Source organism: Schistocerca serialis, chromosome 4 (assembly GCF_023864345.2).
Source record: "Schistocerca serialis cubense isolate TAMUIC-IGC-003099 chromosome 4, iqSchSeri2.2, whole genome shotgun sequence".
In the NCBI taxonomy this organism is placed as follows: domain Eukaryota; kingdom Metazoa; phylum Arthropoda; class Insecta; order Orthoptera; family Acrididae; genus Schistocerca; species Schistocerca serialis.
The window spans coordinates 65,245,168-65,270,665 of NC_064641.1; the positions used below are offsets into that span (position 1 = coordinate 65,245,168).

At 40.9% G+C, this 25,498-nt stretch overlaps 1 protein-coding gene across 1 annotated transcript in view; it reads left to right on the forward strand.

The window, feature by feature from the left end:
• Positions 1–1,767: 1,767 nt before the first annotated feature.
• The window catches only part of LOC126473852 (beta-alanine-activating enzyme), a 446,532-nt gene continuing 422,801 nt past the window's right edge, over positions 1,768–25,498 (forward strand). The window contains exons 1-2 of the mRNA XM_050101181.1: positions 1,768–2,133; positions 2,485–2,823. Coding sequence (XP_049957138.1) covers positions 1,916–2,133; positions 2,485–2,823 — 557 coding nt within the window. The 5' untranslated portion in view covers positions 1,768–1,915. The remainder of the gene's footprint in view (positions 2,134–2,484; positions 2,824–25,498) is intronic.

A 25,498-nucleotide genomic window follows, 5' to 3' on the forward strand; every position in this document is an offset into this window, starting at 1 on the left:
GGCTTTCAGCTTAGTACAGCTTGGGATCCAGCACTGGCCATACTGAAGTCGCTTCGAGCAGCGAGGAGTACTATTGGCCATAAGACGGATGACGATTCGCCACCAACATAAATATTCTGTTGACAACGGGAGGATAATCAAGGTGCCTACGTGGACGCGCATTTTTGCTTGCGGCTTCCGACAGAGGTCGCTGGGGCGGCCGATGGCAGCGCAGAGCAGCGGCGGCAGCTTCCACGCGTGCGCCGAAGTCTTTGGTTCTTCATCCTGTAGGTGGCGTTGCTGTCCTTCCAGCTATCTGTAGATATCGTCGCTATTGGCCATCGAATTTGGCGCCTCCACGCATGCGCACTTCCTGCCTAAGACTGGCATAAAAAGGAGGCTGTGGTCCTGCCTTAGCAGTGTGTTCATCGCACCTGAAGATGTCGGCCAGTTGCGCTGACGAAATATTGTGGAGTTTTCACTATGACATCCGATGTCTCGCCCGAGAACCATTATACAAAAATAAATGCAGTTTGAACATTGAAATTGTACTTTCACTAAAAAAATTCACATTCTAAGAAATTACTTTTTACGTAATAGGAGTTATAATCGATATTTATTTGGCTTGGATACATCTATACAGTTTTTTTCCTTCTCCTGAAAAGTTGTGAAAATGGACTTATGCCTTTCAGCTCCGACCGATTCATTTACATCCTGTACAGAAGCCAGACGACAGTTATAAGAGTTGACGAGCATGAAACGGAAGCAATGACTTAGAAGAGAGTAAGACAGTTGGTTCCCATTGTTATTCAGTCCGTACCTTGAGCAAGCGTCAAAGGAAACAAACAAAAGTTTAGGGTGGGAATTAAAGTCCAGAGAGAAAAAATAAAAACTTTGAGGTTTGCCTATAACATTTTAACTCTTTCAGAGATAGCAAAGGTCGTGGAAGACCAGCTGAACATAATGGACTGTGTTGTGAAAAGAGGATATAAGATGAACGTCAACAAAAGTAAAGCAAAAATAATGAAATGTAATCGAATCAAATCTGGTGATGCTGAGGGAATTAGATTAGAAAACAAGACACTAAAAGTACCGGTAGTAGATACATATTTGGCCAGGAAAATAACTGATAATGATCGAAGCAGAGATGATATAAAATGTAGAGTGACAATGGCAAGAAAGCGTTTCTGAAGTAGAGAAATTTGTTACCATCGAATATAGATTTAAGTGTTAGGAAGTGTTTTCTGAATGTATTTGTACGGAGTGTAGCCATGTATGGAAGTGAAACATGGACGATAAACAATTTAGACAAGAAGAGAATAGAAGCTTTCGAAACGTGGTGCTACGGGAGAATGCTGATTAAATGGTAGATCACTTAACATGCGCTAATACTGGACAGAATTTAGAAAAAAATAAATTGGTGGTACAGGCTGTCTAGGAGGAGGGATCGGTTGACAGCACACATTCCGATACCTCAAGGAATCACCAATTTAGTACTGGACGGAAGTGTGTGGGAGAAAAATCGTAGAGGGGACCAATAGATGAACACAGTAAGCAGATCCCGGAAGGATGTAAGTTGCGATAGTTATTCGGAATTGAAGGACTTGTACAGAATAGAGTAGCATGGAGAGCTGCATCAGACCACTATTCGGACTTAAGAACACAACAACAAGAGTCTCAACCCCGTGGAATCGCTTCCTCACAGATGTAAATTGCCGGTTTCAAGTGACATATCTTTTTGAAAATGTTTGAATATGGTAAGCGTAGTTGCACCAAAGACCTTCCGCTTTGAGCTTGAGTTGTTTACGTTGTGTATTAGAGAGTGAAAAATGTAAACATTGTGTTTGTTGACTCATCATTTAAAATGTCATACACCTATAAAACACATCCCTTGTTCCTTAATTCTAAACGATGAATAGCCGTCTCCTCCAGAAATATGGCGACATTATATGATTTATTTGAGGCTTCTGTTGCAAAAAACGAAGTGAATGTTGCGCTAGTGTGGAAAGACTCTGATGTTTCTTCCGTCAAGTACGGTCTTCTTCGAGAATGTGCAATCAAGATTTGTGAGTTTTTAAGTGAAATTGATCAAGAAGGATGCTTCGTAGGTATTTTAATGGACCGCGTTCCACTTCTGTGCAGTGTTGTTTTAGGGTAAGCTTTTTATAGTGTAGTAGAGTATGCATATGAAGAATGAGAATGCTGTTAGTACTTGTATGTATGTATTGTTATCAGTTGAAAATATCGTAGTACGATGTATGTAAATAACTCATAGTATGTTGTTTTTTGCTGTAAATGTAGGTTAAATATTTTAAGTTAATAGGTGTAAGGTAACCTACTCGGTGTTGTAAGTACACTACCTGTAGCCTACATAATGTAATCAAATGGGACCAAATAAAATTCACCCAATGTATTGCGATTTATGTGGATTGTGATGATTTGACACTAGCATCTGTTTATTTGTGCAGATTAATATTTCGTTTTCAAACCCTTTTTTATTTGCAGTGTACTGAAGAAGCGATTAGCTTTTGCTTTTATAGATGATAAATCGTCTTGCCAACGGAACTTGAGTTTTGTGCGAAAGCTGAACATTTGTTGGATAATATCAACATCTGATGTGTCACAGACTCATCTGTTGAAGTACGCAAGGCTTAATAAGAGTATCATCTTATGTGGTTCCACAATTTATTTGTGGGATATAGGATCTGAAACAATTATTAATCAGCCAAAGCTGCACAATAAATTCAGTTATGCCTATGCTGTACAAACGTCAGGCACAACTGGGAAACCAAAGATCGTTAAAGTTCCTCACAGATGTGTAATCCCTAATATCCTGGACTTTGGGTAAGTAAACAATTAATAACTGTTCAATGAAGACATACTTGCTTATATGATTTCTTATGAACGTGAAGAATAAATTATCATATCTGTTGTAAATGAATGGTCGAGGAGAGAGATTTTGGGGCTACAAAGACAAAATAAGTATAACAACCTGAAAAGATACCTCCGTAAATACCAATGTCAACAGAAGCGTTGCCTCCCTGCATACACAACTTAAAACACTGATTGGTGCTCTTTGCTAGATTGATAGTTGCCACGGTATTTAAAAAAAGTGGGCTGGTTTTGTTTGTAGAACAGTTAGAAAGAAAATTGAAGAGACTCCCAAAAAACATGTTAAAATCACATGTTAAAATCACATGTTGGACCCCCCCCCCCCCCCCCCCCCCGAAACCTTGGTTGTGGCGACAGACAGATTTGTGGTGCAGCCCAAGATCTAGGTTAGGTTGTAAGGTGACAATTTGTTTGTGAATTGGCAAAGGCAATTAATGTGAAACCAGAAGATCTGGTTGTGGTAACAAATTGACCAGTTATGAAGACTAATGTTTATATGACATACTGAAAAGGGAGGTGGGGGTCCAATACATAACATTTTTCCAAACAATCATGAGTTTGCCTTCATTGTAGAAATGTCACCTTGTGCTTGCTCATCCAAGTTATACTTTTAGGAAAAACAGAAATTAAAGATCTATATGGCACTGCGGGCTCGAGGAAGTTTTGGGCTTAACATCTTGTAAACTAAACTCAACTCTGGCTGGCTGGATTAGGATTTGAACCGTCACCTTCCAGAATACCAACCTAGGGTGCTATACTGTACCATGTATATTGTGCTGTGGGCTCAGGGAAAGGCTTAATAATTTAATTTGCAATAGGGTGTTTGAGAAGAACACAAATGAAACATAGAAGACTTATCTTCAGAATTGAGAAAAACTGGAAGTAACACGTGAGATTTGTAAACACGGAGAATGAAGACAGATAGGCATGGTTACGGGAAGGTAAATGTTGTTACACATGTAGCATTCCTCCAAGCTGCATACTATGCACCACAAAATCGAAGGTATGTTAGCTCTCAAGTCCATAGACACAAAACTGAATGTGAATCAGACAGTTGTTATCACCCTTTGCTCACAATGCCTCTACACACACAAAATTTTACTTGTGATAAGGACCACATGCACGATGAACATCTAAGGAGAGGTTTTTGTAAATGAAAGCTACAGTGGAACCTCTTTTATCTTGACTAGGTGCTGTAGCTCATCCATATTGTCAAAAATCTGAATAATCCAGAAAGTCAGAAAAAAATTAGAATGACACAGGTTACAAGCCAAGAACATGCTCGTATTTATTTCACATAAATCCACCAATTACACAATATTTTAATCAAAATTTTGACCAGATATTGAAAAAAGCAATGTTTTGTACAAGGAAATAATCAGTATGTTTCCTTTGAGTCAGATTTGTATGTCATCTGTGTTCAGCATGATCATACAGGCCTTTCGTTGCTGTTAGTTTGGCTGAAATTGTGTTCATCTGGCTGTCCAAGTAAACCTTTACATTGTCCAGGAGCTTCGTTGCCTCTGTATGTGTTATAATGCATTCACATTGAGCGTCAACATCATCAGTTAATTGATTAGTTCTTTGTTATCATCTGTAGACAAACAATGGCAATAATATTGTCATCAGAAATCATTAGTTTGAGCCTGAGATCTTTACTTTTCTGTTGTTGTTCCAGTGCGACAACATTGAAGTTCCAACACCAAACTCACCATCAGTGTGTTTCAGCAATCCTCCTTTATCCTTTAATTTTTTGTCCATGTGCACTCTGAGGTCTTTAGTTACTTTCTGGTTGTTGTTCCAATGTGACAATGTTGTAGCTAATAATCAGCATTACTGTTTTTCAACAGTTTACCTTTATCCATCCTATAGAGTGCATCTAACTGTTTGTCCATGGACTCTACCATCTTCTTCCTCTTTCATGCTATTTTATGTTTGAACAATACTGTACTGTAGAACTCAATATTAACTTTTCATATGACATCATTCCAGGATCTATGAATGACAGGTGATTCAATTTAAATTTAATGTTTATCATCACTGATTATTGCCACTATTTGGAGAGACATGAGAATATTGGCTGTAGGGATACAATGGACAATTGGTATTATTTTGTTAAACTGCACCAAGGAGGTTGATGGCAACAATACTGTCACCTTTCCACAAACAGGCCAGTGGAATTAGATTGTTGAGTGAGCAAGCTCACATATTTTGTGTTTTCTTGGCAGTGAAAGTAAATTTGCTTGCTCAATATATTTTGTGGTGCACTCCAAGACAACGATATTACTAAACAAGTACAGCGATTAAAGTCCATGGATTTAAAATTAATTTGACACTATACAGCAATAAATGTTTAAAACGTTTTCATAAATGAACTAAAATAACTCCAATATGGCAATGAGATACACTGGCCCACTTAAATGGCGGCACATCGTCCGACGTAGCCAATCTAACCTGGTGTCTTTTTGTAAGTAAGTACTCTTATTAACTTTAATAGGTCGAACATAGGTAAAGTCTAGATCACATCCAATGCAGAAAAACATGCTGAAGAGTACCTTATTAAAGCTATTGACATATACTTTGGCTTTTCACCAAAACGAGTTAGGCAGCTTGCCTACACCACTGCAGTTTCCTGTCAACGTAAAATACACCACTCTCGGACCAACTTTGGAATGGCGGGACCTGATTGGTTTTCGGGCAACTAGTTAGGCATGGTGTACTAGCTTCAACAAGCACAACACAGCCTTGTTTTTTGGCAACCTGAACAATGTCTAGACAAGACTGAAGCTGACCCCTGGTGACACCTGAAATGTACACTATGTGATCAAAAGTATCCGGACACCCCCAAAAACATATGTTTCTCATATTAGGGGCATTGTGCTGCCATCTACTGCCAGGTACCCCATATCAGAGACCTCAGTAGTCATTAGAGATTGTGAGAGAGGAGAATGGGGTGCTCTTTGGAACTCATGGACTTCGAATGTGGTCAGGTGATTGGGTGTCAGTTGTGTGATACGTCTGTATGCGAGATTTCCACACTCCTAGGAGGACGTCGTTATCGGGAGAAAGGAAACTGGCGTTCTACGGATCGGAGCGTGGAATGTCAGATCCCTTAATCGGGCAGGTAGGTTAGAAAATTTAAAAAGGGAAATGGATAGGTTAAAGTTGGATGTAGTGGGAATTAGTGAAGTTCGGTGGCAGGATGAACAAGACTTTTGGTCAGGTGAATACAGGGTTGTAATACAAAATCAAATAGGGGTAATGCAGGAGTAGGTTTAATAATGAATAAAACGATAGGAATGTGGGTAAGCTACTACAAACAGCACAGTGAACGCAATGTTGTGGCCAAGATAGACACGAAGCCCACGCCTATGACAGTAGTGCAAGTCTATATGCCAACTAGCTCTCCAGATGATGAAGAAATTGAAGAAATGTATGATGAAATAAAAGAAATTATTCAGATAGTGAAGGGAGACGAAAATTTAATAGTCATGGGTGACTGGAATTCGGTAGTAGGAAAAGGGAGAGAAGGAAACGTAGTAGGTGAATATGGATTGGGGGTAAGAAATGAAAGAGGAAGCCGCCTGGTGGAATTTTGCACAGAGCACAACTTAATCATAGCTAACACTAGGTTCAAGAATCATGAAAGAAGGTTGTATACATGGAAGAACCCTGGAGATACTAAAAGGTATCAGATAGATTATATAATGGTAAGACAGAGATTTAGGAACCAGGTTATAAATTGTAAGACAATTCCAGGGGCAGATGTGGACTCTGACCACAATCTATTGGTTATGAACTGTAGATTAAAACTGAAGAAACTGCAAAAAGGTGAGAATTTATGGAGATTGGACCTGGATAAACTGACTAAACCAGAGGTTGTACAGAGTTTCAGGGAGAGCATAAGGGAACAATTGACAAGAATGGGGGAAAGTAATACAGTAGAAGAAGAGTGGGTAGCTTTGTGGGATGAAGTAGTGAAGGCAGCAGAGGATCAAGTAGGTAAAAATACGAGGGCTAATAGAAATCCTTGGGTGACAGAAGAAATATTGAATTTAATTGATGAAAGGAGAAAATATAAAAATGCAGTAAAAGAAGCAGGCAAAAAGGAATACAAACGTCTAAAGAATTAGATCGACAGGAAGTGCAGAATGGCTAAGCAGGCATGGCTAGAGGACAAATGTAAGGATATAGAGGCTTATCTCACTAGAGGTAAGATAGATACTGCCTACAGGAAAATTAAAGAGGCCTATGGAGAAAAGAGAATGACTTGTATGAATATCAAGAGCTCAGATGGAAACCCAGTTCTAAGCAAAGAAGGGAAAGCAGAAAGGTGGAAGGAGTATATAGAGGGTCTATACAAGGGCGATGTAGTTGAGGACAATATTATAGAAATGGAAGAGAATGTAGATGAAGATGAAGTGGGAGATGCGATACTGCGTGAAGAGTTTGACAGAGCACTGCAAGACCTGAGCCGAAACAAGGCCCCGGGAATAGACAACATTCCATTAGAACTACTGACAGCCTTGGGAGAGCCAGTCCTGACAAAACTCTACCATCTGGTGAGCAAAATGTATGAGACAGGCGAAATACCCTCAGACTTCAAGAAGAATATAATAATTCCAATCCCAAAGAAAGCACGCGTTGACTGATGTGAAAATTACCGAACTATCAGTTTAGTAAGTCACAGCTGCAAAATACTAACGCGAATTGTTTACAGACGAATGGAAAAACTGGTAGAAGCCGACCTTGGGGAAGATCAGTTTGGATTCCGTAGAAATATGGGAACACGTGAGGCAATACTGACCCTACGACTTATTTTAGAAGCTAGATTAAGAAAAGGCAAACCTACATTTCTAGCATTTGTAGACTTAGAGAAAGCTTTTGACAATGTTGACTGGAATACTCTTTTTCAAATCTGAAGGTTGCAGGAGTAAAATACAGGGAGCGAAAGGCTATTTACAATTTGTACAGAAACCAGATGGCAGTTATAAGGGTCGAGGGACATGAAAGGGAAGCAGTGGTTGGGAAGTGAGTGAGACAGGGTTGTAGCCTCTCCCCGATGTTATTCAATCTGTATATTGAGCAAGCAGCAAAGGAAACAAAAGAAAAGTTCGGAGTAGGTATTAAAATCCATGGAGAAGAAATAAAAACTTTGAGGTTCGCTGATGACATTGTAATTCTGTCAGAGACAGCAAAGGACTTGGAAGAGCAGTTGAACGGAATGGACAGTGTCTTGAAAGAAGGGTATAAGATGAACATCAACAAAAGCAAAACGAGGATAATGGAATGTAGTCGAATTAACTCTGGTGATGCTGAGGGAATTAGATTAAGAAATGAGACACTTAAAGTAGTAAAGGAGTTTTGCTATTTGGGGAGCAAAATAACTGATGATGGTCGAAGTAGAGAGGATATAAAATGTAGATTGGCAATGGCAAGGAAAGCGTTTCTGAAGAAGAGAAATTTGTTAACATCGAGTATAGATTTAAGTGTCAGGAAGTCATTTCGGAAAGTATATGTATGGAGTGTAGCCATGTATGGAAATGAAACATGGACGATAACTAGTTTGGACAAGAAGAGAATAGAAGCTTTTGAAGTGTGGTGCTACAGAAGAATGCTGAAGATGAGATGGGTAGATCACATAACTAATGAGGAGGTACTGAATAGGATTGGGGAGAAGAGGAGTTTGTGACACAACTTGACTAGAAGAAGGGATCGATTGGTAGGGCATGTTCTGAGGCATCAAGGGATCACAAATTTAGTATTGGAGGGCAGCGTGGAGGGTAAAAATCCTAGAGGGAGACCAAGAGATGAATACACCAAACAGATTCAGAAGGATGTAGGTTGCAGTAGGTACTGGGAGATGAAGAAGCTTCCACTGTTTGCGATGTGATAGTGAAGTGGAGACATGAGGGGACACGTACAGCACAAAAGTGTACAGGCTGACCTCGTCTGTTGCCTGACAGAGACCACCAACAGTTGAAGAGGGTTGTAATATGTAATAGACAGACATCTAACCAGACCACCAAACTGCATTAGGATCCAGTGCAAGTACTATGACAGTTAGGCGAGAGGTAAGAAAACTTGGATTCCATGCTCGAGCGGCTGCTCATAAGCCATCTTCCCAGTAACTGCCAAATGGCGCCTCGCTTGGTGTAAGGAGCATAAACATTGGATGATTGAACAGTGGAAAAACATCGTGTGGAGTGATGAATCTAGGTACACAATGTGATGATCTGATGGCAGGGTGTGAGTATGGTGAATGCCCGGTGAACGTCATCTGCCTGCGTGTGTTGTGCCAACAGTAAAATTCGTGGGTGGTGGTGTTATGAAGTGGTCGTGTTTTTCATGGAGGGATCTTGCACCCCCTGTTGTTTTGCATGGCACTATCACAGTGCAGGCCCACATTGATGTTTTAAGTGCCTTCTTGCTTCCCACTGTTGAAGAGCAATTCGGGGATGGCGATTGCATCTTTCAACACGATCAAGCACCTGTTCATAATGCACAGCCTGTGGTGGAGTGGTTACACGACAGTAACATCCCTGTAATGGACTGGTATGCACAGAGTCCTGGCCTGAATCCTATAGAACACCTTTGGGGTGTTTTGGAACGCTGACTTCATGCCAGGCCTCACCTACCGACATCGTTACCTGTCCTTAGTGCAGCACTTCACAAAGAATGTGCTGCTGTTGCCCAAGAAACCTTCTAGGACCTGTGAGAGTGGAAGCGGTCGTCAAAGCTAAGGTTGGGCCAACACCATATTGAATTCCAGCATTAGTGATGGAGGGCACCACAAATGTGTAAGTCATTTTCAGCCAGATGTCAGGATACTTTTGATCACATAGTGTAGATGAAACTGGAATCACAGCCATCCAAAGACTGATAGAGTAGTTGCTTACTGTAATTACCTCAAACAGGGAGGGTAACAGCTGCTGAAAGAGGAACACTTATCACTAGTGCTTGAGCTGTTAGGGCAAATGGGAATAGTGTGCCACCTTTTCTCATACTCTGTAGGGTTAACTTCAAGCTCCATTTTGTCTGTGAAGTCTAATCTGATCAAATGGGGTTTGTTGGATGAAAATGACGACAAATGCAACTGCGGCACTCGACAGGACATGGAACGTCTTCTACAATGCCCTGCCTGCCCCCACAGATGCACCCTCGACGATCTATGGCTGGCTATAGAAGAAGCATTGGACATTGCCCAATACTGGGCAAACAAATTGTAGTTTCCGGGCATGAAAAAGTAAAGTAAGTATCAGAGACGATCCTGTTGGGAGCAAAGGTAGTGCCTATCTTCGAGGGTGAATAACAGAAACCAGCCTCTTGAATACATGCAACATTTTGTGGTACATGTTCAATGCTCCAAAGGCCATCCTTGCTTGTTACTAATTGACAGCCATAGCTCCCATTTATCCTTTCAAGTCAGATTTTTGCAGGGAAAGTGGTGCCAGACTTTTGTCTTTTCCTGCTCACTATAGCCATGAACTATAGTCCTTAGACAGAAGTTTTTACTGCCCCTTTAAGAAGTTTGTAAACTCAGTGTGCAATGTAAGAGTGACAACAAACAAATGACCAATGACAATATACAGCCTCCCAGGTATTGTGGAGAACTGCTCTGCAGACACAGGTTCACCCAGAAATATATTGGTTGTATTCAAAGTGACAGACATCTCTCCCGTAAACAGGAACATTTTCACTGATAGTAACTTTCTGCCTTCATATGTAACAGATAGACCTGATCCTAATGCTGTTGCTTGTGGTTTAATTGCTGAAGCTGACCCTTCAGTTGTTCACAAATGTGATGGTAAGCCTATGCTGTCAACAACAAAGCCTGAAGAAGTCATGCCGTTTGAGAAATCACAGCCGTGAAAGACAAAGAACAAACATAAAAGAACTTCAGCAATAGTGAGAATTTGTGAGAAGATTCTTCAAGATGAAGAAGATGAGGATGAGGCTGACCTGTTTCTTAGGATTCTTAAATCATTTTCTTACAACATTCGAGGTGATGAATGGATTCAGTGCACAAGTGCTCATGTGTTGTGTTAAAAATAGCATGATAGGGCTCTTTTATGAATGTGTGAACTGTAAAGATACTATTGAGCATTCAGATAAAGACTGATGAAAATATTGGACATACTTTTATGTCAAACTGTTTGTATAACAATGATAACACAAATTACTTTTTGTAATTTTGCCATAAATTTGCAGGAATTTATATTAAAATTTACTGTGAATATTAAGATCAATACATTTCCTGTTAATTAACCAATGTCATAACTAAGTTAAATGATAAAATAGTATGTGCCATAGGTTGGCTTACTTGGTATTACTGTGCTAAATATTTTTTTATGAATAGTCAAACAGTGAGAAGCCATAGTTATGCTGAAGCCATGTACAAATGTTCCCACATAAAAGATCTTCTTCTTCTTTTCCTTCATCATTTGTCCCACATGCCTGTGCGGTCCACTACGTAGGTCCAGTGTCTCTATTTCGCTCTTATCACGGGCTGCATCTGGGTGGGTGTTCACGCATTTAAGGTCTTTATGAATTGTATCAGCCCAGCATTGCGTAGCTCATCCTTTGGGTCTTCTGCCAACGACTTCAAGTTTGTAACCCGCCTTGGCAGTAGAGTCATCACCGACCTGTAAAACGTGCCCAAACCATTGAGGACGACTCTTCTGCATCTTGACTTGAATTGGTGCAACATCAAGCTGTTTCCTAATGATGTCATTAGAAATGTGATCTAACTTAGTGAGGCCCACTGTCTACCTTAGCATCTTCGTTTTCATTATACTTATGTGGTATTCTGTCGCAAGACATAGAAGGTCAATGGAAATATTTGAAATAAAAGCTGGGGAAAAAAATCTAGAAAAAAGTGGGCTAATCAGCTCTGGTGTCCCCTACTTCCAGAATATCAAACACTGTACAAAAAACAAACAAGTAATTTATGAACTGGTGATCCAGATTAATAAGGGGCAGGTACTGCACCTACCACATAGAATTAAGGATTTACAGTTCAAACCTCAGATAAACATTTTGATTCAAAAGAGAAGAAAAAGAAGTTCATGCCCCTCTACCACATGTAGGGAGCCTTTCATCTAAAGTACGTCAGACTCTTGCGAAACTCAAAATGAAATCCCTCTCTTACTCTCAACCAAAGACAGCCATTTTTGTCATTGTAGTGAAGGACAATCTGATTAAGTATGACGGTGGCTTCAGCTTGGTTAGAGTGTAAAATGTAGTACTAATTTCTCAAAGTCGACGGTGTATTGTCCACATTTGTATTGCCTAGTACCCTTCATGTGTGTCACTAATATGTCCATTGCAGATGACATGCAGCCAGTATATATACCATTGCCACCTGTGTGGCATCTTACCAGCTGTTTGTATCTGTGCCTACAAGCTTGTTGGCATAGTCCAAAAGTTTTGTCAGACAGGAGGGCTGTATTCTCAGTCTTATGGCTTGCTCGGAAGGTGATAGGATATTTCTCAACTAAAATACTCAAAGAAGAAAGGATTTTTTTATGGTTCAGTTGATCAAGCATTACACCATGCAAAATGAAGGCACCTACCATCATCTGTATGGGAGACTGTTGTTATCATTGTAAGTGAGGTTTCTATGTGTTGTTAATACTGCAAAGAGGAATATTTTTCTCCAGGCATTGGAGAAACTATGGCAGAGTATTTCGCTCAAATCACTGTCATCACACTGAATCTAGTTTTCTGCTTCCAGTCAGGGATTGTTGAGGGGAGCAGCTGAGACCTCAGTTCGGCCAGTAGTGAAGTTTACAAATGCACTTTTTTATGTATGAGAGCCGGATTTAGTTTTTTCTATAATACATTCCATATCGCAGGTTTCTGGCATAGTTAATCACAATATATTGTGGCACCTCTCCACAGCTTCACAGCTTGCAAGTACATCCCCCACAATTATTTTAACTTTATGTGTGAAGAAGACGATTTACTGATATATGCTATGAAACTGGTTTAACTATACCTCTCAGACTTGGGAATGATCGAACATCTCCAAGCAGCATCGCTATTGTTCAATGGCCTACTAGACTTGGGAGTTCAGGTTGGCTAGAACCTGACCTGGTATTCTCTAGAGATACACATTAGTATCTGCAGGTGAGATTTTATGTAGCTGTTGAGTCAGAAGATAATGAGCCATTGGGAGGAAGACTGGATGAAACTGACAGTCACTTTTGCTTGTTTGAAAATGTGTAATGTGAGTGTAACTTTGTTTACTTATTTATGTATCCCATGAGCTAGTTTTGTGCTTTTTTACATGATAATGTATGACATAAAAAACTATATTATACACAAGAAATAACTGACAAGAGCTCTGTAGGGGAACAACTGATAACTGCATTTGGTAATTTCATACAGTAGCATCAAATTACAAAAATATAAAAGTCAAAATAGACATTTATTAATTACTAATAACATTTATTGTGAAACTATAATCAGTAACAGACTGTCCTATGTTAATTAGATTAATTGGGCTCCCATGTAGTCTTTTACAATGTAGAAGCAGTGTTTCTGGAGTACCTTTTTTAGCATTTTGCTAAATTCATTGAGGTAACTTATGTTCTCAAGTACGCCTTATGTCTCACACTGCCATGATTGTTATGCAAATGCTTGTCCACTGTAAAGGTATTATTTAAATAGCAGGTTAAGTTTTCGTGCTCCTCATCATTCTTTGTAAACAACTGGATATTACATGGATGAAACAGACAGTTTCAAGGACACGTGAGATAGACACTTCATAGAACGGAGTATTTGTACTAGGGGGTACTGAAACTTGCTTCAGTGTTTTAGTGATTCTTTTCTACATGAGGAATATTCCTCTGTTTTTTTCACTCCAGAAAGAGATTCCATATGTGATGAGAGTGTCTTGCAAAGTGTACTGTTTTGAGTGTTTCATTGTCACAGACGCTGCTGATGACGCTGAAAGAGTATCAACGGCTACTCAGTCCATGTAAAAGTTTTTCCTTATATGTATTTGTAAATGTCATCCATCCATATTCCAAGAAGTTTCGTTACTTTTTGTTGGTTGATGAGAGTAATGTCAATGACTAAATGATCAATTTTAGATGCTGACTGTTGTGCAGAAGTAAAATTTTTGTGTGATATCTCAGGTTTTCTTTGATTTAGTGATTAATGGTGCGCTTCTAGGAGTTTTGCCAAGGTGTTGTTTTCATTTTATGCACCATTCTGTGGAAACAACAACTAGGCAGAACACCTGGAAACACGCCATGTTTTCTTTGCCCAGTAATAGTTTGTTGCGGTTTAACCAGCTTATTATTCTGTTGTTGATTTGTGAATCATTTGTCTTAGTTCCTGTGTCAGATGATTAATGAGTAGGACATTTATAATGTGGTAAAGTTTTTAATGTAGCTTGGGAGATCATTAATAAACATTATAAATAAAAGTGGACTGAGTATTGACAACTATGGAGGGCCTTGTTTGCCAATTTGTTCACTGGATTGTACAGTTCCCTCACTTTGTGATATGATTACCGAACTCTATTACCTGACCTGTAGATAGGATCGAAATGTGCCCCTGTCCCATAATTTAGCATTTTCTGTAGTAGTAGTAGTAGTAGTAGTAGTAGTAGAAGTAATGCATATTTTTCAAAATCAGATACTTTGTTGAGATGCAGGAAATTCCTGGTGTTAGCTTTTTTCCATTAAATCCTGTATCATTTCATTTAACAAAGAGTATAGAGGCAATTAATAGATTTTCTCCTTCTGAAGCTAAACTGTTGTTAACTTAGTAAGCAGTTTTTACAAAAAAAATTATAACCCAATTATAAATTGTTTTTCTGCTGACCTTCGAGACTCTCACTAAGATAGATCTGAGCCTATAATTATGTGTGTCCGTTTTATGACCCTTGCAAGGTTTTGTGTGAAGTGGTTGTAGCCTCATTCAGGCCTCATGGAAGAGGGAGAGAGTGTCCATCGTGGATTTTTAGTCCCTAAACTCTTTTTAAAATTACTAGAGTGTTACAGAATCAGTGCGTCAAATTCTATATTCAGTTCTGCAGTCATACATGCTGGTTGGTGCAAGGAAGGAAGCTTAGTTACTTGCACAGGCATTTCTCTTAAATATGCCTTCAGGATTCACATCTACAGTGTGTTTATGGTTTTTATTTGTATTTGTCATCATTATTGTTCCTGTACAGCTACAAGCAGTACTGAGGACAATGGAGAAGGTAAGTCATAAAAATAGTACAGTAGTCCTTGTTTGCTCTGATGGCCTCTGTGCTGTATCATTCATTCAGCACAAGTACCCACCAGAAAAAAACCACCCAGTACATCCAGCATACTCTCCACCTACAGTAAAGGCAACAGATAGATGAGTCACCCATTGGGTAGCTGCAATATGGGAATCCAAGGAAATGAAATTCGTGATGCAGTATCCATGAAATTATATTCTGAGCACAGAATTATGACATATACTGTTCACCTACATGCCATTGCATCCCACTCAAGTGGGATTGTTACTTCAAAATTTTCCATACAATCCAGTCAATGAGTGCATCAAAGAGGGGATGTAGAGTGCGTGGACTATGCAAGAATTGACTTCTTTAGGAATAATTAGGTGGCAAACATTCTAAAAATCCCCACCCCCTGTGAGGTGAGCTAGGCAGGAGGTGATGGATAGGTCACATTGTTTGGTTCTTTGATTATATCAGTAGAAAAAGACTGTTCCAAATAAAAATGAAAGCCAATTAAATTTACTATAAAATTATCTCTATACGTATTTGTAGAATTCCCAATGGTCTTTGAGATATGCATTGGCGAAAATTGATGATATTTGAAAAAATCATTTTTTCCTCTCTCCTTTTGTCAAAAATTTATGTCTAGTGCCTCCCACAATCTTTATTCAGAAAAATTGTCAGAGAGGAGGTTGTAGAGCATTAAATTTCCTTCAGTGTGATGTACACTTTTGCACTTTATCTTCAGCAAACCAAGAGTTATAGAATTTCTAAGATGTAAGCTCAGTATCAATGCTCCTCTAGAAATAATTGTCTCGAGTGCCTGTTGTATTTTGACTGCTGCTTGCTTTTTTATGAATAACAACATTTTAACAATGGAAATAAGGTAATTTCAATTGAAACACTACACTTTTTTATAATTACAACTTATATTATTATGATAATCACAGCCTTTTCCTGAGGGCTGAGAAAATCATGTCAATAGTGACAGGTGTTGTGGGAGATGATTTAATCTTATGTTATGGTGCAGTCACAGTTGGCAAATGAGAAATGGTAAAAGTGGAAAACTTGAAATTCATAAAAATCAAACTGTCATGGAAAGATTGTGTACTTCCTCCTTTCTCAATGAATAGGAAAATCAAGACTGACAATGAAAAAGTTGTTGTGGATCCATTCTTGTTTTTTCAGTGAGTCTACATTACCAAGAGATCAGATGACAATTTGAAAAATTATATCCTATATGAACTGGCTCTGTACCTTCTGGGATTCATCAATGAAAGTGGAATGAGGAAGTGCAGAAATCAGCACTATACACACTGTTTAAGGAAACTGAAAAGGATCTTATTTAACTAACTTTAAATTTGTTGTTGGGATTCCTAGTCCACGAAGTTGTTTGGTAAAAGTAGAGAACTGTATCAACCATTTGTGATTGTTATGTTAGATTTCTGAAGACCCATTATCATGGAAGAGATTGTACCATCATTTCTGATGGTACGCTGACGCATGAGAGAGCACAAAAGCAGCTGAACAGAGTCGATCGTAATGACCCAGCAGATGTGTGATGTCAGTCTCAGTTTGGAAATTGAAATTAAAGTCAAACAAAATGGTTTCCTTTCCAACTTTCATAGTAAGAATCAGCTGATAAACCTACTGTTGATGCACATGCAGAAAAATGGGATAAATATGCTCCAAGCTTCAGGTGATGCTAGAGTTGATATTGTGAAGACAACTATCAACAAATTGCAGAATTCCTTGGTTGCTGTTACTGGAGAGGACATCGACTTAGCTGTTGTCTTGGTAACCAAACCCCAACTGATCATGACATTCTGCTGGTAAAACCTGTAAGGGAAGAGTAAAGATGGGTGCATATTCCTCACAAAAGCTGCAACAGGAGTTGAAAATGAAGGACAATGCCCATTTGTTATTCTTACATGCATTTATAGGGTGTTACACAACATCGACAGTATATTGCAAGAGTAAAATGGTTTTTGTCAAAATGTACCAGAAGTTCAAAATCACACAACGTGCAACCAAGCTATTTTCCCACAATTCTCCATTGGGTACTCTCATGTAGTATGGCACTACAGCCACAAAAATGTCCCTCAACAAGTTCTGCTACAAATAGTTTATCAGAGCAGGTGGAAACATGAAGCCTGCTCTCTCAACTCCCTTTCCAACCGAAGGAACTGTTAAGCAGCATGCATTCCTGACATACCACCAACTACACCTGTGGTTAGAGGAGGAACATAAAGATAAGGGCACCAAATTGGGATTGGGAGGAGAGGAATGACCAACTAGTTCCAAAACTCTCATAGTCGGATGCTGCCCCTGATGAAACCTTGAAGATTATTTTTTTGCCATTGCGCAAAAGATTGTGACAGTGGCACATGTGGCTGTAAAAATGTGTTGCATACCCGAATTGCAAGAGCAAGTGCAACAATGGAGTGAAAACATTAATTCAGGAAGAAGGTTACGATGACGACATCGGTATTCTACCTGTATTGTTGGACGACATCTTCACTTCTGACAAAGATGACTGAACCTCGACCCTTCGGCTTGAAAAAATCAAGGTGTTGCCTTGAATGCACTTTTCTTCATTTTTTAATTACGAGGACGGCTCAATAAGTAATGCAACACATTTTTTTTCTGAAACAGGGGTTGTTTTATTCAGCATTGAAATACACCAGGTTATTCCCCAATCTTTTAGCTACACAACACTATTTTTCAACGTAATCTCCATTCAATGCTACGGCCTTACGCCACCTTGAAATGAGGGCCTGTATGCCTGCACGATACCATTCCACTGGTCGATGTCGGAGCCAACGTCGTACTGCATCAATAACTTCTTCATCATCCGCGTAGTGCCTCCCACGGATTGCGTCCTTCATTGGGCCAAACATATGGAAATCCGACGGTGCGAGATCGGGGCTGTAGGGTGCATGAGGAAGAACAGTCCACTGAAGTTTTGTGAGCTCCTCTCGGGTGCGAAGACTTGTGTGAGGTCTTGCGTTCTCATGAAGAAGGAGAAGTTCGTTCAGATTTTTGTGCCTATGAACACGCTGAAGTCGTTTCTTCAACTTCTGAAGAGTAGCACAATACAATTCAGAGTTGATCGTTTGACCACAGGGAAGGACATCGAACAGAATAACCCCTTCAGCGTCCCAGAAGACTGTAACCGTGACTTTACCGGCTGAGGGTATGGCTTTAAACTTTTTCTCTGTAGGGGAGTGGGTGTGGCGCCACTCCATTGATTGCCGTTTTGTTTCAGGTTCGAAGTGATGAACCCATGTTTCATCGCCTGTAACAATCTTTGACAAGAAATTGTCACCCTCAGCCACATGACGAGCAAGCAATTCCGCACAGATGGTTCTCCTTTGCTCTTTATGGTGTTCGGTTAGACAACGAGGGACCCAGCGGGAACAAACCTTTGAATATCCCAACTGGTGAACAATTGTGACAGCACTACCAACAGAGATGTCAAGTTGAGCACTGAGTTGTTTGATGGTGATCCGTCGATCATCTCGAACGAGTGTGTTCGCACGCTCCGCCATTGCAGGAGTCACAGCTGTGCACGGCCGGCCCGCACGCGGGAGATCAGACAGTCTCGCTTGACCTTGCGGCGATGATGACACACGCTTTGCCCAACGACTCACCGTGCTTTTGTCCACTGCCAGATCACCGTAGACATTCTGCAAGCGCCTATGAATGTCTGAGATGCCCTGGTTTTCCGCCAAAAGAAACTCGATCACTGCCCGTTGTTTGCAACGCACATCCGTTACAGACGCCATTTTAACAGCTCCGTACAGCGCTACCACCTGTTGGAAGTCAATGAAACTATACGAGACGAAGCGGGAATGTTTGAAAATATTCCACAAGGAATTTCCGGTTTTTTCAACCAAAATTGGCCGAGAAAAAAAAATGTGTTGCATTACTTATTGAACTGCCCTCGTACTATCAGTCCATGTAATTACTTTCATTATATGATTCGTAATGATATGATAAAAGCTATAATTATTTAAAAAAAGTGTTGTGTTTCAATTGAGATTACCTTATTTCCACTGTTAAAATGTCATTATTCACCAAAATAGCAAGATACAGCAGTTAAAACGCAGCAAGCTCTGAAATACTCATTTCTAGAGGAGCATTGGATTTGAGTGTACATCCTAGAAATTCTATAACTTTTGATTGGTTGAAGATAAAGTGCAAAAGTATACATCAAACTGAAGGAAATTTAATGCCACGCAGCTTCCTCTCTGAGTTTTCTGTGAAAAGCTCATGGGAGGAGCTAGAAGCAAATGTTTGACAAAAAGAATGAGGTGAAAATGACCATATTGTGAAAAAGATAATTGCTATACATCATATAACGGAGCTACTGACTTGTAGGGAGGCACAAAAAAAAGACTGACAAACATGCTCCCAGCCAAACAGGACTTTATCTGATTAGACAAAACACACACACACACACACACACACACACACACACACACACACACACACACACACACACAAATGTGCCCTTAAGTGCAACTCGCACAGACATGACCACAGTCTGGCTGCCAAGGCCAAACTGCGAGCAGCAGTGCATGATGGGACGAGCAAACTTGTTGGTAGGGGATAAGGAGGAGGCTGAGGAAGGGAGATGGAGGGATAGCAAGATAAGGATCGGGGACAGTAAAGTGCTGCTTGTGGGAGCAGACAGGGCAGCTAGATGCAGTCAAGAGGTTAGATGGAGGGCAGGAGGAGGGAGCAGTGGAAAAGGTGAGAAATACGAAGGCTGTGGGTGTTTTGGTGGAACAGAGGGCTATTAGGCTGGGATGGGAACAGGAAAGGGGGTAGGTGGTCAAAGGACAATGATTAATGGAGACAGGCCAGGAGAGATACAGGAATGTAGCATATATTGTAGGGAGAGTTCCCACCTGCACAGTTCAGAAAAGCTGGTGTTGGTGGGAAGGATCAAGATGGCACAGGCTGTGGAGCAGTCATTGAAATAAAGAATGTCGTGTTGGACAGCGTTCTCAGCAACTGTATGGTCCAACTGTTTCTTGGCCACAGTTTGTTGAGGCCATTCATGCAGACAGACAGCTTGTTGGTTGTCATGCCCACATAGAATTCAGCACAGTTGTTGCTACTTAGCTTTTAGGTCACATGACTGGTTTCACAGATAGTCCTGCCTTTGATGGGAAGGTGATGCTTGTGACCTGACTAGAGTAGGTGGTGGTAAGAGGCTGTATGGGACAGGTCATGATCTTCGTCTATTACAGATATATGAGTCGTGAGGCAAAGGGTTGGGAGCCAGGATTGTGTGGGGATGAACAAGGATATTGTGTAGGTTTGGTCAGTGGTGGAATACCACTGTACAAGGGGTGGGAAGGATAGTGGGTAGGCCATTCCTTGTTTCAGGGTATGACGTGAGGTAGCTGAAACCCTAGAGGTAGCCGAAACCCTGGCTGAGAATGTGTCTCAGTTGCTCCAGTCCTGGCTGGTACTGCGCCACAAGGTGAATGTTCCTCGATGACCAGATGTTGGGACTTTGGAACTGCTTGTCACTACCGATGTGATGGCCACAGGTGGCTAGGTTTTATGGAAGGGACTTCTTGGTATGGAATTGGTGGCAGCTGTCAAAGTGGAGGTATTGCTGGTGGTTGGTAGGTTTAATATGAATGGAGGTACAGGTGTAACTATCTTTGAGGTGGAGGTCAACATCGAGGAAGATGGCTTGTTGGGTTGATGTGGACCAAGTGAAGTGAATGGTGGAGAAGGTGGTGTACTTATGGAGGAATGTGGATAGGGTGTCCTCATCCTTGATCCAGATCACGAAGATGTCATTAATGAATCTGAACCAGGTGAGGGGTTTGGGATTCTGGGTGTTAGAAAGTATTCCTGTTGAGGGCCCATGAACAGGTTGGTGTAGCATGGTGTCATGCAGGTGTCCATAGTCATACCACAAGTTTGTTTGTAGGCAATGCCTTCAAAGGAAAAATAATTGTAGGTGTGGTGTCACCGCCAGACACCACACTTGCTAGGTAGTAGCCTTTAAATCGGCCGCGGTCCGTTAGTATACGTCGGACTCGCGTGTCGCCACTATCAGTGATTGCAGACCGAGTGCCGCCACACGGCATGTCTAGTCTAGAAAGACTCCCTAGCACTCGCCGCAGTTGTACAGCCGACTTTGCTAGCGATGGTTCACTGACTACATACGCTCTCATTTGCTAAGACGACAGTTTAGCATAGCCTTCAGCTAAGTCATTTGCTACGACCTAGCAAGGCGCCATATTCAGTTACTATTCTGAACAGATAATATTGTGAATCATGTACCATCAAGAGCGACATTCATCATTAATGGATTAAAGTTAAGTATGAAACTAATTACGTCTGCTTTCTGAATTCTGATTCCTTGTCATGTTCCAGACCTCACGTCAGTATAGTTCTTCCCTCCTCAAGCCAGCCTGCGTGAGCTAAACGTGTGCATTTCGGCCTCCTCTTGTAACACGGTGTTGGCTCTTCAGCCAACACAACAGTAGGTGAGAATATAGTTGGTCATGGTGACTAGGAAAGAAGTTACAGGTTTAGAATTCTGTAGGGCATTGGGAAAATTAGTGTTCAGTAGCACAAAGGCATGGGAATTAGGGATGGTAGTTTAAAGAGAGGTGGCATGAGTAGTGATGAGCAGCACACCATGTGGTAAAGGAACGGGAACTGTGGAGAGTCGGTGGAGGAAATGGTTTGTCTCTTTTATATAAGAGGGTAGGCGGTGGGTAGTAGCCTAGAGATTCTCTCATTGGGGGCACAGTAACAGGCCACAATGGGGTGTTCTTGGTGATTGAGTTTATGGACTGTAGGAAGCATGTAGAAGGGAGGGGTGCATGGAGTGGTAGGGGTGAGGAGAGAGATGGACTCCGAGGAGAAGTTCTGAGATGGGCCTAATGATTTGAGGAGAGCCTGGAGATCCTGCTTGCTTTCTGAAATGGGGTCATAGATTGATGAATCTGAGAGGTGGCGGAGTCCTGTCTGGTAATCCTTTTGGTTCAAAATACCAGTGCTGGAACCTTTGTCAGTTATTAGGTGGTAGTATACAGTTCTTTTTGTGGATGTAAGGTCAGCTTCCATTTTGAGGAATTTAAGGAATGATGGCGATTCAAGGTTCGAGGTTAAGAAATTGTGGAAAGTTAACAGGGGATGATTTGGGGGCAGTGGGGGTGGATCACAGTTGGAAGGAGGTATGAACTGTATCATGCACGGTTCAACATTGATCTTTGGTTGAATGTGATTGGTAGGGTCGCTGGCAAAACAGTGTTTGTACTGTAGGGACCGGGAGAAGGAGAGAGTACCTTTACCAAATCCCGCATGATTGAATTTGGGAATGGGGCAAAAAATGAGGCCTTTGGAAAGGACTGATATGTTTGTGGGGCTAAGGATTTGGAGGACAGTTTCGTGACTGTTTCGGGTTTGTTTAGGTTCTGGACTCTGTGAGGTAGGGGGAGTGAGTTTCTGAAGGTGTGGTAAATTAGTAGGTCTGCAAGGCAGAGTTTGTCAGCTATTAAAAGATGTGGGGGAGATTTGGAGCTTGTTGTAGAGGAGGTAGATAGTGGTAGTCCAAGGTGGGAATTGGAAGTGAACAGGGTGGAGAGATTTTTGAGGTGGCATTGTGCATACTGCTGTAATTGCTGATGAGAAAGAGTTTCAATGTGTGTTACAAGATTCAGGAATTTGGGATAGCAAGGAAGGAGAATTTTATGGATGGATAGGAGGTATTGCAAAGAGGTTTTGGCTTGATATGGTTCTGCAGGACTATGTTGGTGAGGGTTAAAGACTGGCGGAATCTGCACACATGGAGGTCATTGTGGAAGGAAGGGTTGCAGGTGGTTGGGTAATTTGATGGTAAGGCCATTTGGGACGATTCCATGAGCCAAGCAACAATGAAGGAACAATATATGGTACTGGGCTCTGGCTAGGGATAAGGAAACTTTTCTGTATTGATGCAGATCGAAGGGTCAAGGATTCATTGTGCAGGATAAAAACGCGTAAAAAATATGTAAATCACATAGAAATATGTCCAAAAAAATCCGCAAAAATACACCAAAACACGTGAGAAAAATCATGAAAAGGTTGCAATGGTTGACATCTGGGGGAATCTGTGGTAGGAGGTCGGTAGTGCAAGGTGGAAAACCAACTGAAATCAACCTGAAAAACACTATATGATTAAAGAAAAAATTAATAAAATGACTGGAATGTGGGTTACAGGTCCATGGGGGATAAGTATGAAGAAAGTGTGCAGTGAGGCTAGGAAGGCAACAAATGAAACACCCCCTACCAAACCCCCCCTCGTCCCTCCACCCCACCCCATCCTCCCACTCGTTCTCCTCTCTCTAGTGAGTTAGTACTACCTCCAAAACTGTTGTATCCAGCAGTCCATTTAATAAAAGTATATACAGTAATTAGCCAAAACATTATGACCACCTGCCTAACAGCTTGTTCATCCATTTTGGAATGAAATACATCACAGATTACGCACATCAGGATACATGTACATACAGTTCACGTAATTCGCATAAAAAATGGGCTGCTGATTTGCTTACGTGATGATGGCACCTGATAACAATACAGATGGGTTCCGTTGGATTTAAGTCAGACAAATTTGATTGGTGAGACATCAATATGAGTTAACTATAATGCTCCTCAAACAACTGTAGCATGGTTCTGACTCTGAGACACTGACAATTATACTGCTGAAAGATGACAATGCCATCGGGGAAGACATGAAGCGTGAAGGGATGCAGGTGGTTCACAGCTGTCATTGTGTCTTTGACTACCACCACAGGTCCCATGATAGTGCAGGAGAATGTCTCCCATAGTGTAATATTGCTACCACCAGCCTACATCCATGGCATGCTGCATGTTTTGAGCTGCTGTTCACCTCTGTGAAGGTATTTGTGGAGATGAACATTGACCTAGTGTAGCAAAATGTTTGTCACCCGAAGAAGCAGCATATTTCCATTGATCGACGGTCGGATCCTGAAGGCCCAATACCCACTGCAGTCGTAATTGAAGATGTTGTTGGGTCGACATGGGAACATGTAGTTGTGGGGTGTTGTGGAGCTCCATATTCAACAATGTATGATGAATGATGTGCTCTAAAACACTTGTGCTTGCATCAGTGTTGTGATCTGTCAGCACAGATGCCACATATCACCATCTATCCTACTTTGCAAGGCAGACAAGCCTCCAAACCTTGTCTCCTTTGAAGAGTTGTGGATGTCGTACCATTTAGCCCCTAATGGCAGTCTTTCCATACATGTTCCAGGCAATAGCACATGAACATTCGACCTGCTCCACCGTTTTAGAGAGACTCATTCACAGGCTCTGCATAATAATAATCTGCCCTTTGTCAAAGTTGCCATCTCAGTGAATTTCCCTGTATACAGCCCATATCTTTGATAGGGTGATCCCCTGTCCATGTCTGCTCCACCTACAACTTTTGTTACCGTGTCACGTGCCCGCAATGCCACTAGGTGGCATCCAATGTCGTCGTGGGCAGTAACATGGGCACAATGGCTTGGAATTTAGTACAATTTGTTTGAAGACTTCCATGAATATGTCAGCTGCTACATGTGAGAGGGGGGAGCCCATGGCTATTCTGTCTGTTTGCTCATAAAATTTGCCCTGCCAACTAAAATACAAAACACAAGTGCTCTAGGTTGCAGAAATCTGGCGATATTTGCTCCTAGAGGACATTGGTGGTCTCAACTATAGGCATGTCGGTAAACAAAAAGTTTATGTGAAAGCTGACCGTAAGAGCTACTACTTGCTGTTCCCTTATAAGCTGATGAAATGTGTCGAATCCTAAAGACAACATTTCAAATGGCCATCCAGGCTGCATAATTTGTGGCCCAGATATTTTTCCAAATAATATGGGGTGAGTTGATCCCATTGATAACTGATCTCAAAGAACTGTCTTCCTTCTGGACTATAGGTACTCCATATATTCTTGGTGGCACTGGAACTTTTGACATGAGGTCCGTAGCTGTGTTGGCATTGATTCTAGGACTCTTCAGCACAACTTGTGTCTGTCTCACTATTTTTCCTATTAGACAAAGTTGTCCAAAAGGTACTGACGGATTTGGTGGTTCATTTCTGGAATGAACAAAATCAGTCTGTACCTTCAAAATATTTAGCATCTATGTTTTTGAATTCTGGCACATCTTCTGATTTACTGGCAAGTTTCCTGGAGGGTGTAAAATGTTTTAATTTGTCACTGAAGAATATAATTCAAAATTTAACATGTGCCAAATGTGAGTTGATGATATTGTATGGTTTAGAAGCATTTCTAATCAATGAAGAAGATAATTAAGCACAAATGTTTGCAACCTTCTCAAATATCACTGGGTTTTTCCAAGTTTGCTC